Below are 17,332 nucleotides of genomic sequence, written 5' to 3' on the forward strand. Positions count from 1 at the left end.
CTCACAGCAACCTCAAACTCTTGGGCTCAAGTAATCCTCTTGCCTCAGCCTCCTAGGTAGCTGGGACTATAGGCACCTGCCATAATACCCAGTTATATTTTTAGAGATGAGATCTCAGTCTTGCAAAGGCTGGTCTCGAATACACAAGCTCAAGCAATCCACCCACTTTGGCCTCCTAGAATGCTATGATTACAGGTGTGAGCCACCACATCCAGTCCCTTAAAGCAGATTCTTTTCTTTTTCAAATATTATATATATATATATATATTTCAGTTCGTTTAATTTGGGGGCTTTCTGATATCCAGAGTTCCACATTTTTATTTATTTATTTATTTATTTTTGCAGTTTTTGGCCAGGGCTGGGCTTGAACCCGCCACCTTGGCATATGGGCCTGTCACCCTACTCCTTTGAGCCACAGGTGCTGCCCCTAAAGCAGATTCTTGAATATTACTTTGTGCCCACCATCTGTTAATTCCTTGCTTTCAAAAGGAGTTCATGAAAATAGGGTTCAAAGCAGACTTTTTCCTTAGTAACTAGGGAAGTGGGAGAGGCTTTACTCAGACACAGTGAGAGAAAAAGGAAATGTTTTATTTAGATAAATTAAAATGGCTATATTACTGATATGAAATAAGCAAAGCTCAAATCAAGTCATAGAAACCCTGAATTCACTCTCCAAACAGAACAAAAATTGCTTATACATTACCAAAATAGCTCCACCAAAACAAAGTAGATTTACATTTCTTAATATGAGAAAACAACAAGGTAGGTTAGGTTCGTATAACAAACAATACACGCTCTATAAAGTCTTAGGAATACCCAAACGTGTTCTGGTTTGGATGTAAAAGAAGAGACCACATCTAGCTGGTGTTGGTAAGCAAGCCAATGAGCTGTGTAGCAAACAACACCTGACACTAAAAACAACTCAACAGGCCATTATAAGTATGAGCCCATCATAGTCAAAATCTTCAACTGTGACCAGTGGGACCAGTGAGGGGGGCTGCAGGAGTTATGTATAGCAACCATAAAGAAAAGAAACTCCAGTGGAAGGGAGAATGGCCAGCAGCAGGTGAAGGGGGTCTACTTTTCAACTTTGTTGCATCAGACACATTCCTGAGTAGCAGGCACCCCCCTGCCCTTTGAATGATACTGTAGTCATCTCCAAGTCAGGTATTCTCTTCTTTTGGCTCTTCTCTTTCTATACTACCTTTTTGCCTCTCTGTTTTATGAGGAGGCTCTTTTAGTAAACCTATCAGTGAGTACAAGGCAAAAGAAAAAAAGGACCAAGAAGCAGTGTTTTGGGTAACTTTGTAAAGCAGCAGTAGAAGCTGCCAGACTAAAAAGGTAAAAGGATTTAAAACCAAAGCCAATTTCACCACCACTACCCAGTCTTCCTCTTGGAGCTGACTACAGGTGAACCCAAGTCACAGGCTGGGTAAGTTAAGACAAATAAAAATCCCAAATTAACAACATATAGGCTTCTGGGGCTCTTTTCTTAAGCCAGTGAATCTATTTAAATTAGAGCAAAGAAGTTCAGGATACCCTGCTTCTGCCTGGAAGATCCGGTACTTTCTCAGGCAGAATGACAAAGGTATTTATAGTTCCCATAGCACAGCCTAACCACCTCTGCCAAACTTGGCAGGAGAAGAAGATGGTGGGTACTACACGCTGGCTCAGGGATGATGCTAGTCACACAAGCCTTAGCGAGGTAGAAGAACAGAAGATAAACTAAAAACAAAATGGACTTCTCCCTCTACTATTTGATGCAAAAGAAAGGTACATACAACAAAGAGTTAAAAGTGTCTTCAAAGTATCTGCCTATGAATAAGAATTTGAAACTAAAAAGGACAAGCTACATTACCCTCAAGTATATTTCATATAAATCAGCTCTTGAAAAAAATACCTTCCAGGTAGACATACTATTTATGGTACAGTATATACAAATACAGCAGTATAATTCAATTTATTGCTAGTATTTTATTTGGTTGTTATAAAGTCTGTAAGGACATATATATTAAAAAAAAGGCGAGGTGGGGGGGCACGGAAGGCAGCCAGAAGAGTAAGAGTTATTTTCAAGTTATCTAAAGTGTCAGGCTAATTCTATCCACACTTTAACCTTTCCAAGAAAGTGAAATAGAGATGAACAAGGGAAATGTTAAGGAAAAATAAAAAGGAGAATCATAAACCGTTATGAGATAAGCAGACACATTCACGGGAAAAGACCCATCTTGCTTTAACTAAATTTTAATAGTTCCCCCCCCAAAAAAATTAGTCAACACCAAAATGAACATCATAAAGAAAATAAGCAGCCCTTAAATATTTAAGGGTACTAGACTGTATTCAAGGCTGACAGGGCAACTTGGACAAAGTCAAAAAGGAAATGATCTCTACTAAAGAAGTCTATGCCATGAAATCCTCTCTAGTTTCTCCCTGACTTGGCCTAAAGCAAGGTTATTACATAATTTTTTCCTTTTGTGTTGTTCAAAGACTGCTTCTAGTAGCAACACAAAGTCTAGACTCAACACACAGAGGACATGGAGGTATTATCCTTCCAGCCCTTTTGTGCCAGGTCTACAGAAGTACTAAAAGGGAGCATTGCACTTGTTTGTACTAGATTTGTAAAAACTTGTTACCATCATACGAAGTCCCTGGCTTCAGTCCTGCCCCACCATAGCTGGGCATCCTCTGGACAGAAAGCCTAATTGTAAGGATATTGAATAGGATTTCATGTTTCATTTTAGAACCTTTTTAGCCTTATTCTTCCCATAGAGAATCATACCAGGTTCTTCATTAGCTGCCAGGTAAAATCTCATGGGGTATGGTTTCCTGGGTCAAAATTAGAGGCATAACTCTCCTCTAAAGCTCTGGGATGGTCGATCTGAGACAGTGACCCAGGGACGTTAGCCCTGCCATTCAGAATGAAAATGGAACTGGAGATGGAAGCCAGCTATAACTTTAAGATAAACTTGAGTGGGTGGGTGGGTGGGGGAAGACAAGCTAGCTTACCTAGGAGGGAAAATGGATAAGGTTTTAGGCTCATAAACCCTGAAATAGCATTACAATTGAGAAAAATGCCCAATAAGATTTCTGATTCCCAGGCTGGGATTGTGTGAGGGAATAGGAACAAAGGACCAGAATCCTACTTTCCTGAGCCTGGGGTCAGCACTGTTTTCAGTGTTTACTCCCTGAATCTATTCCCCCAGCCACCAGGCCAAACCCCATTGCAGCATCTGGGCCTTTGAGGATGCCTTAAGGAGATGTGGACACAGTTTCAACTGCTACCCAGATTAGATTAGCAATTTTTAATAACAAGTCATTTGTTCATGTCTTGTTCGAAGCCATTCTTCCAACTTTCCACACTATATGCACAACCCTTTCTTTTTAAATATTTACAAACAGAAAAGGCCTATCTTTTAAAGAAAAGACATTTTCTGAGTCTCTGTAAAGTGCAGCTAATTTAAGGCAAATTTATGTGAAATATAAAAGGTGGCTTATTCTCTCTATATACACATTACCCACGTTTAAAGATAAGATCTCCTCCCCTCAAAAAAAGGAAAGGAAAAAGAGAGGGCTTTATTTTTTTTTCTGTCAATTTAAAAATGTAAGATCTTACTGGTGCCAGGAAATCATTAATTTCTGAACATCATATTTATTATAAGTAAAATGGTCTTCTTTCTTAAAAAAATAACTTTTATACAGCTTCTTCAAATAATTAAAAGGTGGCAATGTGTCTGCTACAATAGTTAGGAGGACTAGAGGACTGATGGGTAAGGGCTGTTTTTGTTAGGTCAGTAGTTATTAGGCAGTCCTGGGTATACAGCCATTTCTAAAATATGCCTGATGAGGCTAGACACCTAAAGCTACTCTTAGCTCCAGGAATGAGTATCTTCCATCTCCATCGGAATCAAATATTTTCAAGCTCTCTGGTCCTGGCATGGCAGAACCTAGTGAGTTCCAGATTTCCTGGTAGGTCAGCTTCCCATCCACGTCCTGGCCAGTCTTGAGGAATAAATCCTGAAGATCTGTCAAAAAGGAATTACAAAATATATATATGTCTACACATATAGCTAAATTCAGATCAAAGTAGCCTCAATTGAATTTAAGGCACTAAGAGAAAAGCTACTTTCTGTATTTTGTTTCCAAAAGGTAAAGTTTAGGGTTTCCATAAATCAGAAAGACTAATTTTTGATCCATTAAGGATGAAAGGAAAACGATATGGCACTATATCCTAAGACAGAAGCAGGGACAGAAGATCACAGGAAAAATGAATGAAATGGCTTTCTCTCTGTCCAGGGCCTTCCCTTTACATTTTTCAGACTTTATTCTTAAATTGAAGGGGAGAAAAGGAATGCAGAGTCCTAAGGCTCTAGCTTATAAAATAGCCTGTGACATACTGTGAGATTTCTTATTAGACGACTGGGTGGGCATTGGAGGAACAATCCCAAACACTCACAGTTTTCTCATTTTCATAGGAAATCCAAAGGTTTAAGAGAAAAATAACTTGCTTAAGGTCACAGAACTCTTAAGTGGACTAGAATACAACTTTTCTTATTACCGTCTCTGGTGCTTATTCTACTATGGGATATTGTCTCTCTGGATCCAGAAATAAAGTGGCTCTAGAACCAGAGACTTAAAACCACAATGCGATACCACTTCATAATTACTAAGATGGCTATAGTCAAAGAGACAGGTGAAAACAAGTAATAGAGAAGATGCGAGAAAAGTAGACTGAACCCTTACACATTGCAGATAGGAATGTAAAATGGTGCAGCCATTTTAGAAAACAGTTTGGGAAGTCCTCAAAAAAGATAAAAGTTATCAAATGACCCAGTAATTCCATTCATAGGTCAGCACTGTCTTCAGTGAAAAGAGAAAAGGGAAACAAAAACTTATGTCTACATAAAAACCTGCATGTTGGGTGGCGCTTGTGGCTCAAGGAGTAGGGCACCAGCCCCATATGCCAGAGGTGGTGGGTTCAAACCCAGCCCCGGCCAAAAACTGCGAAACAAAACAACCCCTGCATGTTATTCCTAATAACAGCATTACTCCTAATAGCCAAAAAGTACAATGACCTAAATGTCCATCAACTGATCAATGAACAAAATGTCACTACAATGGAATATTCAGTCAGAAAAAGGAATGCCATATCATTACTTGCTACAGCATGAATAGACCATAAAAAATTAATACTAAGTGAAAGAAGCATATTAGAACAAAGAAGCAGACACAAAGTCACATGTTTATATGAAACATCCCAAATAAAGAAATCCATAGAGAGAGTGGTTGCCAGGGGCTGGGAGAAGAGGGGCTGGGCATGTATATTTCACGGGTACAGAGATTCCTTCTAGGGTGATGAAAATGTTTAGAAATTAGATAGTAGTGATGGCTGCAAAAAACCACTGAATTATACATTTGAAAAGGGTGACTGTTACGGTACGTGAAATTGTATCTCAATTTAAAAAAAGAACCAGAGGACTCTGTATCTCTTCAAAGGATGCCCTCTTTCCTTTTTTTTTTTTTTTGTAAATAGGAAATAGGGCAACACTATTGGTTGATCTACCTTCTTTTTTATTTCTAAGGCACTGTTTGAACCAACAGAATTGTAGAATTCCTATCAATAGTCTCTTCTGATATTTTTGAGGGCCCCATAATAAACACTTAGAAAGGCCAATTATCTAACATTTAAAAAGGACTTAAGGATGTGTCCATAATCAAATAGAAGATTTAGTCTCTAATACTAAAGAAGGACAGTGAGGCTTATGTCCCTTTAAAAATCTTCCTTTATTCCTTTACTTTCTTCATTTATTCCATGTCACATCTAGATTTAATAGGCCTCTTGCTGTTTGGTACTCAGGAAGAAAGAAAATGGCCTGAAGGGAGGGAAAACAGTTGTAGTGTAAGGTCTAGTCCATCAAGGAATTCTTGTAAACAAGCTTCTGATTGGGCCCTACTCTTACTCTAAGAAAGACCCAGCAATGGAGCTAATAAAACTTCAGAAGCTCTCTGAAATCCAGAAAAGCAAGTGATACACTTGTTCCCAATGTCTGCCACCAAGCAGCGAGCTGTTATTTCTTTTTTGGTGTGTGTGTGTGTGTGTGCGCGCGTGTGTGGTCTGAGTTTATACAATATGCTATGTACTTGGTGGCAGTATTCAAATAAAAATATTATTGCTGCTTCAGGTCACTTGAAAAGCACCAAAGCCTATGTTGCGTATTGAAGCATAAAACTTTGTCTATTCTCATCAATTCTTGATGTAAAAATGGAGAGCTGAGGAAACAACTTGTGTTGCCATTAAATACACCTAAACATTCTCTCTTCCCCAGAAAATGGAAAAAGAAATCAGAAATAAGAAAAAACAATAATCCCATTTAGATGGTGATATAAATTTTTAAGTCTTCTATGCTTTAAGCAATTAATCGCAACATGTAGGTGACTCATTCATTCATTTAAAGTACTGTGCTAGGAGCTCAGAGTAAACAAAATAAAGTCCTTACCTACAGAAGGTTAAATTTTGTATCTGCACAGGATATTACAACATAGTGACAGGTGTTAAGCAGGGGCAAACAAAATATATGTACACACAGGAGAAGCATTATCCAGTTCTGGGAGGTAAGGAAATGTTTCCCAGTGGAATGGTATGTAAGCTAAAGAGAAGAGCCAGAGGAAGAAGGCAGGTAGACAGGAACTGTGATTTGCCAGGTAGCTAGAAAATGCAAAATTAGGAGGCTCTAAGCACAACAATGAGGGACAGAACACACACTGTTGGAAAGCAAACCTATCTTTCTGTGAATCATATCTTCCCTACTAAAGTTTATTTTGCTGATTTTTGGCAGAAGAATCCCTCTTTTCTTGGAGGCCCCTGACAAACAGGGTCAATTTTTATTTTGCTTTATTTTACTACTCTCACTGTATTGTATTTGCTTTTACAACTTCTCCACTAGATTGCAATAAAGAGAGAGAGATCTTATCTTGTATCATATTTCTACTGTCAGAACTGGTCTAATGAGGCATTTGGTGAATGAATGAGGACCCTAAACAATATTAATGGAGAGACAGTGCAGCACATTGGTTCAGAGTGCAAACTTTGGCGTCAGAGAGGTTCAGTTTGAATTCCGCCTCAACTAATTATTTGCTGTGTGGACTTAGATAGTTTCCCTATCAGTAAAATGGGTATAATACAAGAATACTTATGTTCATAGGAAGGTTATCAAGATTATATAACATAAAGCATATCTATTTGGCCCACAGGAAGTGCTAAGTGTCAAGTATAATTTTTTATAAGTTAAGAAAAAATTAAAAAGCTATTACTTGAATGTTCCCATCATTATCCCATGATATAAAAATTTACCTTTAATGCTAGAAATTCCTGGTAGAGAGACAGGTCTTAGTTGGGCAGCTTTCTTGACAGGGCCTCCAGGAGACTTTGAAAATTTTGGCAATGCTGATGGCTTTGATGTGAAACTCTGTACTTGGTCTGCAACAATACATATGGCTTTATTTAGTATTATTGACTCTAACATCAAATTAAATTAGTATTGAAGGTGACCTTTTAGAGCAATTGCATGTGTATTTATTTGAAAAACAGTTGAAAATTAAGTAGCATAGTGACTATGTGAAGTAAAGGCTTGGACCAGTGGTTCTCAACCTGTGGGTTGCGACCCATTTGGGGGTTGAATGACTCTTTCCCTTTTCACAGGGGTCGCCTAAGATATTTGGAAAACACATATTTCTAATGGTACTGCGAACAGAGACACTGCTCCTCTTGTGTGGGGGTCACCACAACACGAACTATATTAAAGGGTTGCGATATCAGGAAGGTTGAGAACCACTGGCTTAGACAGAGATGTGTCTGTGGGCAAGTGAAGATCAATCAGTATTATGTTACATAAAGGTTTGAAGCAAGTCTCATCGAAGATCTTATGGTACGAGTTAGCATTATACATGTTTAGATGGTAAGTGTTTAAAGTTGTCAAGCGACAACAGCATAGGGGCTGGAGATTAAAGGTGTATGACATCCTGGGAGATGTGCTGTAAACCCAGCCTGGGCACATGTGAGAGCAGACAACCTGGTGCTAACAGTGCTGCCACAAGGCCTCCCACTGTAGTTCTGTCTCCGGACCAAAAGAGAATTCTAGGAGGTTGTATTATTTTTCCAAACTAAAAGATACTTGTGTGGGGGGGAGGGATTGAAGCTGACACAGTCAGTGCCTTGGTTACATCCTCATAGTCCTAAATCAGTGGAGGTTGATGCACCTGCTAATATTGATTAGGCAGGTCCCTACCTGAAGCGAAGGTTCCTTCCAATCCAACAATCCCATCACTATTTGTTAATGATTTTCAGAAGGACTAGTATTTATTTTAAAGTAAATTCTATGTACTTACAGAAATGAAAAGACTCCCATAAACAATATTTAGGGCTGGTTTAATATCCTCTATGACAGTAACATTTTTGCCTATAATTGGATGCAGACAGCATGGAAAAGTCTATTTCCAGCTAAACATTACCCATTCTTCCCTTAATAGACTAGAGTACAAATCATGTACAAAATGGGCTTTTTCTAAATGAAAGCAAAGTGTTTCAGCTTCATCTCAGTGCGCTCAGGCATCACTCACTGGGCTCGATCAGGACTGCTGGAACACCTGCCCCGCTCCCTGTGTGGGAGGTAGGCTGCCCAAGCCTGCATGAAATATTCAGAAGCTGGCCGGCTCTCACCTTCACTGGCGGTCTCTGGAGGCCTGTTGCTCTCAGGTTTGTTTGTGAGAGCACTGATCAGCTGTAGTTTCTCTCTTAGCTTGGATACCTGAGAATTTGAACTATCTTCTTTCTGCCCAAAACAAAGATCACAGGTTTAATTAAGGTGGAAGCAAGACCTCATGAGTTTCTGCTATATTCCCAGAACCTATTTAGCATGTAATGCTTGACCCTCAGTAGGTTCCCTACAAAGGCAATGAAGGAATGAATCAACAAATACCAAAGATATCTTTGGGTCCCAGCATTGATGAGTATCTGGCTGGATTTGAGACCATTAAGGGAACATTATGCCACAGATGATCTGGTTCATTGTGAACATTTCAGCTGATGCAGGAAGCGTGCATGTCTCAGCAATAAAGGAAATGTACCCTTGCTCAGGTCCCTACGTGACACCCATTTCCTAAATGAGTAGGATATTGTTTTTCAGAGCTATTTCACACAAACTAAATAAGTTTCCTGAACATCTTACTTTACCTTGTGACTACACCACGTTAGGCAGAGTTTCATGCTCTTACTGCCTTAAAAAACAAACAAAAAAAATAAAGCACAGTTTCCCCGTCTTCCCTCTATCCCCCAGATGCCAATTCAACTGGTGGCAGGAAGTGTTAGGAACATGAAGAAGAAGCTGCAATACTTCAATTCAAAGTCCCTCACATCCAGCTTCATTCCCAGGATCCGGAGTGGCATATAAAAACACATTTAATTATAAAAAGAGAGAAGTCTTAATTTCTGTAACAACTTAGGCTAGTGTGAAAGGTCCTGATCCTATGTTTAACTAGAATATCAACTTACTATACATTTCTTTTATTCAATATGTATTTCTCTCCTATTTTTTTATTTCTGTCCTAATAGTTACTATAGAGTATTCACTCTTGGTTTATTTAGGGAACTAAAATATGAACATATGTAACAAAAACTAGGTACTAAGTGCGTGAAGAATTAATGGTAAGGAGAAATTATATATGGTTAGGATGTTTAGATGAGGTAGGATAAAAGCAATATACTGGGATGACAGTTAAAAACACAAAGGGTCTGGGCCAGGTGCTGTGGCTCACATCTTTAATCCTAGCAATTTGGGAGGCTCAGGCAGGCAGACCACCTGAGCTCAGGAGTTCAAGACTGTCTCTACTAAAAATAGAAAAAACAAAAAAAAAACAAAAAAAACTAGCTGGGTCAACGTTGTGGTGGGCACCTATACTCTCAGCTGCTCGGGAGACTAAGGCCAGAGGATTGCTTGAGCCCAGTAGTTTGAAATTGCTGTGAGGCATGATGCCACAGCACTCCACACAGGGCAACAAAGAGAGACTCTGTCTCAAAAAATAAATAAATAAATAAATAAAATAAAATAAAATAAAAACAAACAACCAACCAAACAAAAAAATCCACACAAAGGGTCTTAAAGCAAACCCAAGAAATTTAGGCAAAAGTGAATACTAGTGTTGTATTCTGATGTTTATTGTTAAAATGTGAACTATTGCTGAAATCACTATTACTTTCTAATAGTAACCAGCTACATTTTTTGTGCTCTTATTTTTTTCTTGTCATTCCCTAGGGGGAAGTTTAAAAAAAAATTTTGCAGAAACAGTTAGGAAACTCACCCAAAGCTTAGCTTATGATGCATTAAAACCTTAATATATGTGACTTTATCTGACTATAAAACTGTTCAGGAAGAAAAAAATAAAGATGGAAAGCATCACGTCAAAAGCTGCCTGTACTGTGGTTCCAGTCCATAGAAGGTCTCCAGTTCCTTTCTTCTGAACCTCATTATCTTCTCAACTTCTCAAATGCAATGTGCACCTGAGACGAATAATCTTCCTGGATTTTCTTTTATCTTCACCCCAGGGTTTATATTAAACAACTGGATAATATTGTAATCAAACTTTCTATCTGGGATATCAAAGCGTATCACAGATTGCTTGTCTTATCTTGACAGTTTATCTGCAAAGAACTAAAAGGGGGAAGGTACAAGGTGAAGGGAACTGGCTGAAGTTCTTAAATGGACTAGGCATACATTAGCTTTATTTATTTACTTATTTATTTATTTTTGAGACAGAGTCTCATATTGCCCTCAGTATAGTGCTGTGGCATCACAGCTCACAGCAACCTCAAACTCTTGGGCTTAAGTGATTCTCTTGCCTCAGCTTCCCAAGAAGCTGGCGCCCACCACAGTGCCCGGCTATTTTTGTTGTTATTGTAGTTGTCATTGCTGTTTAGCAGGCCTGGGACAGGTTCAAACCCACTAGTCCCGGTATATGTGTCTGGCGCCCTTACCACAGAGCTTCGGGTGCCAAGCCGTAAATTGCATTTCTTTTCTTTTCTTTTTTTTTCCTGAGCCAGTCTGACTAGGAATACATTAGATTGCTATCTAAAAAGAGGAAATGTTTTTTAGGTTAGACATCATTTTTAGATTATCTGTGTATAGATAACTGTCTTAGTTTAAGTCATTGTCTTTTTTTTTTTTTTAGAGACAGAGTCTCATTTCGTCACCCCTTAGTAGAGTGCTGTGGCATCATAGCTCACAGCAACCTCCAGCTCTTGAGCTTAGGCGATTTCTCTTGCCTCATTCTTCCAAGTAGCTGGGACTACAGGCGCCCACCATAATGCTCGACTAAACTGTCGGGATATGACAAGCAATCTGTTTGGCTGGGGCGGGTTCAAACACGCCACCCTCAGTATATGGGGCCAGCACCTACTCACGGGGCCAGCACCTACTCACTGAGCCACAGGTGCCGCCCAATTTAAGTCATTTTCTTAGGGAAGTCTTCCTGATTCTCTGACAGCTCCCTGATTATTCCTATACTTTGCCTTTGTAGCATTTATCATACTTCTGATTTATGATCTATGCAATCGTATGTTAATGATTTTCTGACTGGTAGACTTTGAGCTCCACCAGAATAGGGGTCATGTGTCTGTCTTGCTCATGTGGTCACCTCAGTTCCAAGCAAAATGCTTGGCAGTGGGAAGGGATCTGATAAAGTATTCATTTATTCATTAATACACTAATTTACTAATTGCTTTGTCTTGAAGTTTTGGCATGGGAGATCCAACTCTGAAAAGATTAAAAGCACAGAGAGAAGTTAATGTATTTATTTTTACTTCAGGGGAAGTACTTTACTTTTTACTCCTCTTTTTTTCTTTTGAGACAGAGTCTTACTCTATTGCCCTGGGTAGGGTGCTGTGGTGTCATAGCTCACAGTAACCTCAAACTCCTGGGCTCAAGGGATCCTCTTATCTCAGCCTCCCAAGTAGCTGGGACTATAGATACCTGTCATAATGCCTGGCTAGTTTTTCTATTTTTAGTAGAGACGAGGTCTCACTATTGTTAAGGCTGGTCTTGAATTCCTGAGCTCAAGCAATCTACCCTCCTCAGGCTCCCTGAGTGCTAGGATTACAGGGGTGAGCCATCACACCCTGCTATAAGCCTCCCCTTATTTACCTTTATGCTTTGGATTTTTACTGTATCTGTATTATTGGTCACTTGATCCAAAGACTCTCTTTTCAGAGTGGCAGCTCTGTCACCCATCTTAAAGGGCAAAAAGAACAAGGGAAGATAAAAGGCAAATATTAAAACTTCAACATCTATTACTTTTAAACAAATTGGTGGAATTTATTTATAGGGTCTCACGGTACATTCAATAAAAATGACAGGAGTGAGAGATGGGGAGGAGAGAGGGAGAAAGGCCACAAAGAGACACAGCTGAAAGTGGTGCTGGTAGTAGTTCGGTCACAAACTTTTGAACTTTGAAGAAGAAAAGGCAATAGAACTTTTACTCAGAACCATGCTGGGTATGACGCTGTTGGAAGAAACAGCAGGACAGATGGATATTATTACCAATTGCCCTGCTGGAGAAAAATATAGTGGGGAAGGCAGAGACAGTCAGGGGAGCTTGAGGGTGGCAAGTTTTCATAACAAGTCTTGAAAACCTTCAAGGCACAATGCTCATCATCCAAAATTCCTAGCCCATACTTAGCTGAGTTCAAAAGGGCTTTTTAAAAATAAGGCTCCTTTAATCTTCACAGCTTTGTAGTAAATTACACACCCTTGTAAAGCAGGAGGGGAAACAGGTCTTCCTACTCCACCCTTCAAAGCCAAGTCCAGGCAACTTGCCAAGGCTCTACTGTGGCAGAGCCAGTTCAAACACTGTTTTCCATGTGCCAGAGTTCGACTTTATTTGTGGGCTTGCTTCCAGCTTTGGTGGTTACTTGAATTTATAGTACAATTTCTTGGATTTGGTTTCCATTTCAAAATATATGCCTGTGTCTTTGCTGTATGAAATCTTTAAGGGCACGGCCTTTAGCTACTAAAAAATAATCCATATGGATCATGCACAATGTTTATGTGAAAGGTGATTTAAAAAAACCCACATTTTATTAATGGTAACATGAAAGCCAGCATCAGCGACTTAGGTAGGTCACTCAATTTCCTTATATATAAAATGGGGGTTAGATTGAATCTTTTTTTTTAATTAAATTATAGCTGTGTACATTAATGCAATCATGGGGTACAATGTGCTGGTTTTATATATAATTTGAAATGTTTTCATCAAGCTAGTTAACATGACTGAATGATATCTTAAGTTGGGGACCTGGCATGACTTGATCTGTTTTAAATGACTTTCCTGATATGTGCAAAAGGTTCCCTTTAACATATACAGAGTAGCAGGATAATTCTGAAAGCCAATTTTAAAGAAATGGCAAAAGATTTTCCAATAGTGTTACTGTCATGGCTTCCGTCCTTAACACCTTAAGAAAGGAAAGATCAAGAAGCCTTATCTTAGAAATAAGACCAGGTCCAGCTTCCCTACCAGATGGATCACAAGTAACATTATAGGAAGCTTGTCATCTCTGCCAACAGCCTGTGGTGAGGCCTTGGCAAGCAACTGGACTTCTCCATATCACTGTTGCCCCTTCCAAATCCAGCTATCAGTGCCTCTGCCATTCACATCACAGGGCTGGTGCAAGGATTAAGGGAGCCATGGATTAAACAAAACACCAATGTGTAGCCTTTCAAATACGCCAGAAAACTGTTCTCAAAAAAGGTTGTGGAATGTCATCCATGTACAGACAAAACATGCTGCAACACAGAACATGTCACAAAAGATCTAAAAGGGCTTACCATGCTGGAGGACAGGTCTTTCTTTTCTAAATTGCTCATAGCAACCACATTGCTTTCTATTAGGTTGACTCTTTGGGCAAGATTACTGACTGTCTCATTCATCCCTTCGAATTTAAGATCATTCTGTCTCTCGTACCCCACTAGGGCACTGTTTACCTCCTCTAAAGAGTTGTGTAGGTACAGGATATCCTAGAGTGGAAATAAATCAAGTTGTGGCATCCACTACAGATATATGTTAGACATGCAGGCCAGCAGCATCGAACAACCATTACTGTGTCAAGTTACGAAAGTAAACTCTTTTTCCTGGTTTTGACCATCAATTTTCTGTCTCTGCTTTGTCCTCACCCCTCTAAATTGCTCTCAGTTTACTCCCTCTGGAATTGTTTGACCTCAGCTAGACAGAAGGGGAAAAGAGGGAAGAGGACTACCTACATGATTCACCCTTTGGTCCTCGGAAGCTGCAAGCTTGGGAATTGATTTCCCCGTGTTTACCTCACCTGCTGGTGGGAAAGCTTGCTGGGTTATTAACTGCAAGGCCCATTAACCTAATTTGTCAGAACAAAACTACCTTAGGAACAATACCAATTACTGAATTGGCTCATGTAACAAAACCATAACAAGTGGTGCATTATTTAGTACAAGATTCAATTATTTTTATTGACATCCTCTAGTATAGATCGCTACTTAAAAAGGAATGATGACTACAGATTTTAAAGCATTAAACTCAGGACAGGAATTCTTTTTAGTGAAGATTTCTTTTATTCTCTTTAATGTGATTCTGAACTCAATATCCTTTTTTTTCTCCTCTTGCCTTTTAGTCTTTAGACTTTAGGAAATTCTGATTTTCAAGGATATGCTTTCTAACATCCTTAGAATTTAATATGGTTCCAAACAGCCACCACTCTGGATTAATGTGCTATCCATCCATTTTTAACTTGCCCAGATTGCTATTTTTCATAAGGAATTTAGGGATCTTGTTGTTCTATGTCTACATATGAAAAGAAATTTATTCCACTGATTGACATGCAGGGGGGAAAATGCAGTGTGCTAAAGAAAAGACAGATAGCATTATGGATCCCAAGATACCAACATACTTTCCTCTATACTCAGTTCCCAGGCAGGCAAACACCACATAAAAGCAGGAGATGTCTGTGGAGGCCCAACACTCAGCTGCCTCCACGACCCATTGTGGTCACAGAGAGCTAAGCCAGAGACAAAAAATACCTCTTTCAAATTCTCAGTGTGGGTTTTATTGTCAAGTTCTGATGTGGCTGAAGGTGATAGAATGATTTGGGTGTCATCATCAGTCTCCCCCAACAAGTGCTGATCCTGTTAAGAGGAACAGAGGTTAGTGTAGGCAGTAAGTAATTATTAGGTTGTATCCACAGATTAATGCACAAGTATTTACCAAGCCCATACAGTGTGACCAGTCCTATACTAGGCTCCCCTGGGGTCACCATGAACTTTGCTCAGTTTGAAGGATGAGCTGGTCCAGTAGCACCTAGATTACCTACCTCAGGGAACTGGGATTCTCCTAGTCTATTTCTCAAGTCTCTTAATGGAATAAACTCCCTAGAAACCATTTCTTCTCTCCTTCATTACCTGTACTCCTAGAGAAACCACGCAATCATTATAACTTTACAGGGACAAGTCAGTCTGAACCTGGGGCAGTGTTATCATTTCCACTGGACTAAAGAGGTTTGCACGGTAAAAGAGCAGCCAGTCATGTAAGCATTGGCTTTGGTCATTGAGCACAACTAACCAATCACACACATCATTAGTTTCTCCCTTTTAGCACATACCAAGATTTCGTCTGAGGAGTTCCCTTCCCTTGCCATTCCCTTCCCACTGTTCAAGTCTCTTTTCTCAGAGACTGAAGTACAAGTTTATATGCTCTTTTTCCCTTCAGTGGGGAAAAAAAAGTTTTCATGGCTTAGTCTCCAAAACCCGCAACTATGACTTATTCAGTACAAAGTAGGCCAGCAGGATTATGATTAGAAGCATGGAAGTTTAAGAGAGGCAGACTTAATTACAGCAGAATGCAACTGGTAAAAATAAATTGCTTTCTTGAAATCTGAAATCACAGCTATTTACCAATCCTGCTTTTATAAAAAATAAAAGGCAACATGAAAGTGAAAAAGAGGAAGGGGATAACCAATGGTTCTGGAAAGGAGAAGTTTTAGTAAGAAAAACATATTTTAGAAAATAATTACTTGAGAATATAATGATCAGGATATGAAAGTAATAACAAAAGATGTGCCGAGTTAGAAGTGTCTTTTATTACTGGTCATCCTGTTACTCAGTGGCAGTTAGAATCAGGTGCCTAGACACTCAGGTCAAAGCTATTTCCTCTGGGTTAGCCCCACTAAATAACAGTGAGGAGTATTTGGTTCTGGAGAACTTGAAAAACCCTCCCTTCTAGAACTCTCTAACATAGCCTAAGCCTCCTTGGTACAACATGCTTAGTTTAAATTCAGAATTTTGAAGCTTGCATAATATAGGGGGCAGATCTAGAACTTGGTGAAGAGGCTAGGGAACTTTTGTGTGCCTTGAATAATCCTGATTTCAGATGAATTACATATAACTCATTTCCCAGCAAGGGCCATGCCATCCCCTTTACACTTCATTAATCTTTCATAGAGCTGTTACCTATTAAGTGATTAATTAATTAATGCTTCTGAATGACTATGGATAGCTTACATCTGCAGCAGTGTTAAAAGACCCAGACATTTCTTTCTTCCTTTTTTTTTTTTTTTGGAGACAGTGTCTCGCTCTGTTGCCCTGGCTAGAGTGCCATGGGGTCAGCCTAGCTCACAGCAACCTCAAATTCCTGGGCTTAGGCCACCTCCTGCCTCAGCCTTCAGAGTAGCTGGGACTATAGGCACCTGCCACAAGACCCAGTTAGTTTTTCTATTTTTGGCAGAAACAAGTCACGCAATCTACCTGCCTCAGCCTCCCAGAGTGCTAGGATTACAGGTGTGAGCCACCGTGCCCAGCCTTCTTTTCCATTTTCTGTCCTACCCATCCCATCCTCAAGAACTGTCTTATCACTATATTTCCTCCAGTACCATGTTTGCAAAAGACTTTTTGCTTTTAATTCATCATAATTGCTTAATTCACAGATTGTAGAACCATCATTATAAATTGATTATTTTGATTGTTGGCTCTTTTAAACAGGTGTTATAGTAGGGCTTGTTCATATCAGTGGAAAGCTGGTATCACTACTTTCCCACAGAAAAAGAGTGAGCCAGGGCATGCTGACTTATAGGACCTTTTGCAGACCTTACCATATCACTCTGTAGTAATTCCAAGGTTTTCTTATGTTCATCCACAGTTTTCTGTACTGCCTCCACAGCAAGATGGACACTGTTTAAAGTATTGCCAATGGAAGCTACACTCTGAACAGAAACAGGAAGAAAAGTCAGTGTTTTTCTTTCCTTTTAAAAAGATTTATTAGGACAAAAGCG

The 17,332-nt window shown here is 39.4% G+C and overlaps 1 protein-coding gene across 3 annotated transcripts in view; it reads right to left on the reverse strand.

Moving 5' to 3' along the window:
• Nucleotides 1–567: 567 nt before the first annotated feature.
• Nucleotides 568–17,332, reverse strand: part of EFCAB14 (EF-hand calcium binding domain 14) — a 43,174-nt gene continuing 26,409 nt past the window's right edge. Inside the window, exons 5-11 of one of the 3 annotated variants that reach the window (XM_003801423.3) lie at nucleotides 17,153–17,263; nucleotides 15,090–15,194; nucleotides 13,866–14,054; nucleotides 12,186–12,272; nucleotides 8,711–8,822; nucleotides 7,346–7,471; nucleotides 568–4,019 (exon numbers count right to left, since the gene is read on the reverse strand). In XM_003801423.3, coding sequence (XP_003801471.1) covers nucleotides 3,844–4,019; nucleotides 7,346–7,471; nucleotides 8,711–8,822; nucleotides 12,186–12,272; nucleotides 13,866–14,054; nucleotides 15,090–15,194; nucleotides 17,153–17,263 — 906 coding nt within the window. In that variant the 3' untranslated portion in view covers nucleotides 568–3,843. The remainder of the gene's footprint in view (nucleotides 4,020–7,345; nucleotides 7,472–8,710; nucleotides 8,823–12,185; nucleotides 12,273–13,865; nucleotides 14,055–15,089; nucleotides 15,195–17,152; nucleotides 17,264–17,332) is intronic. The other 2 variants (XM_023507845.1, XM_023507846.1) reach the window with 2 other exon arrangements.

The sequence above is a fragment of the Otolemur garnettii genome, unplaced genomic scaffold (genome assembly GCF_000181295.1).
Source record: "Otolemur garnettii isolate 467f Iridium unplaced genomic scaffold, OtoGar3 scaffold00210, whole genome shotgun sequence".
Lineage (NCBI taxonomy): Eukaryota > Metazoa > Chordata > Mammalia > Primates > Galagidae > Otolemur > Otolemur garnettii.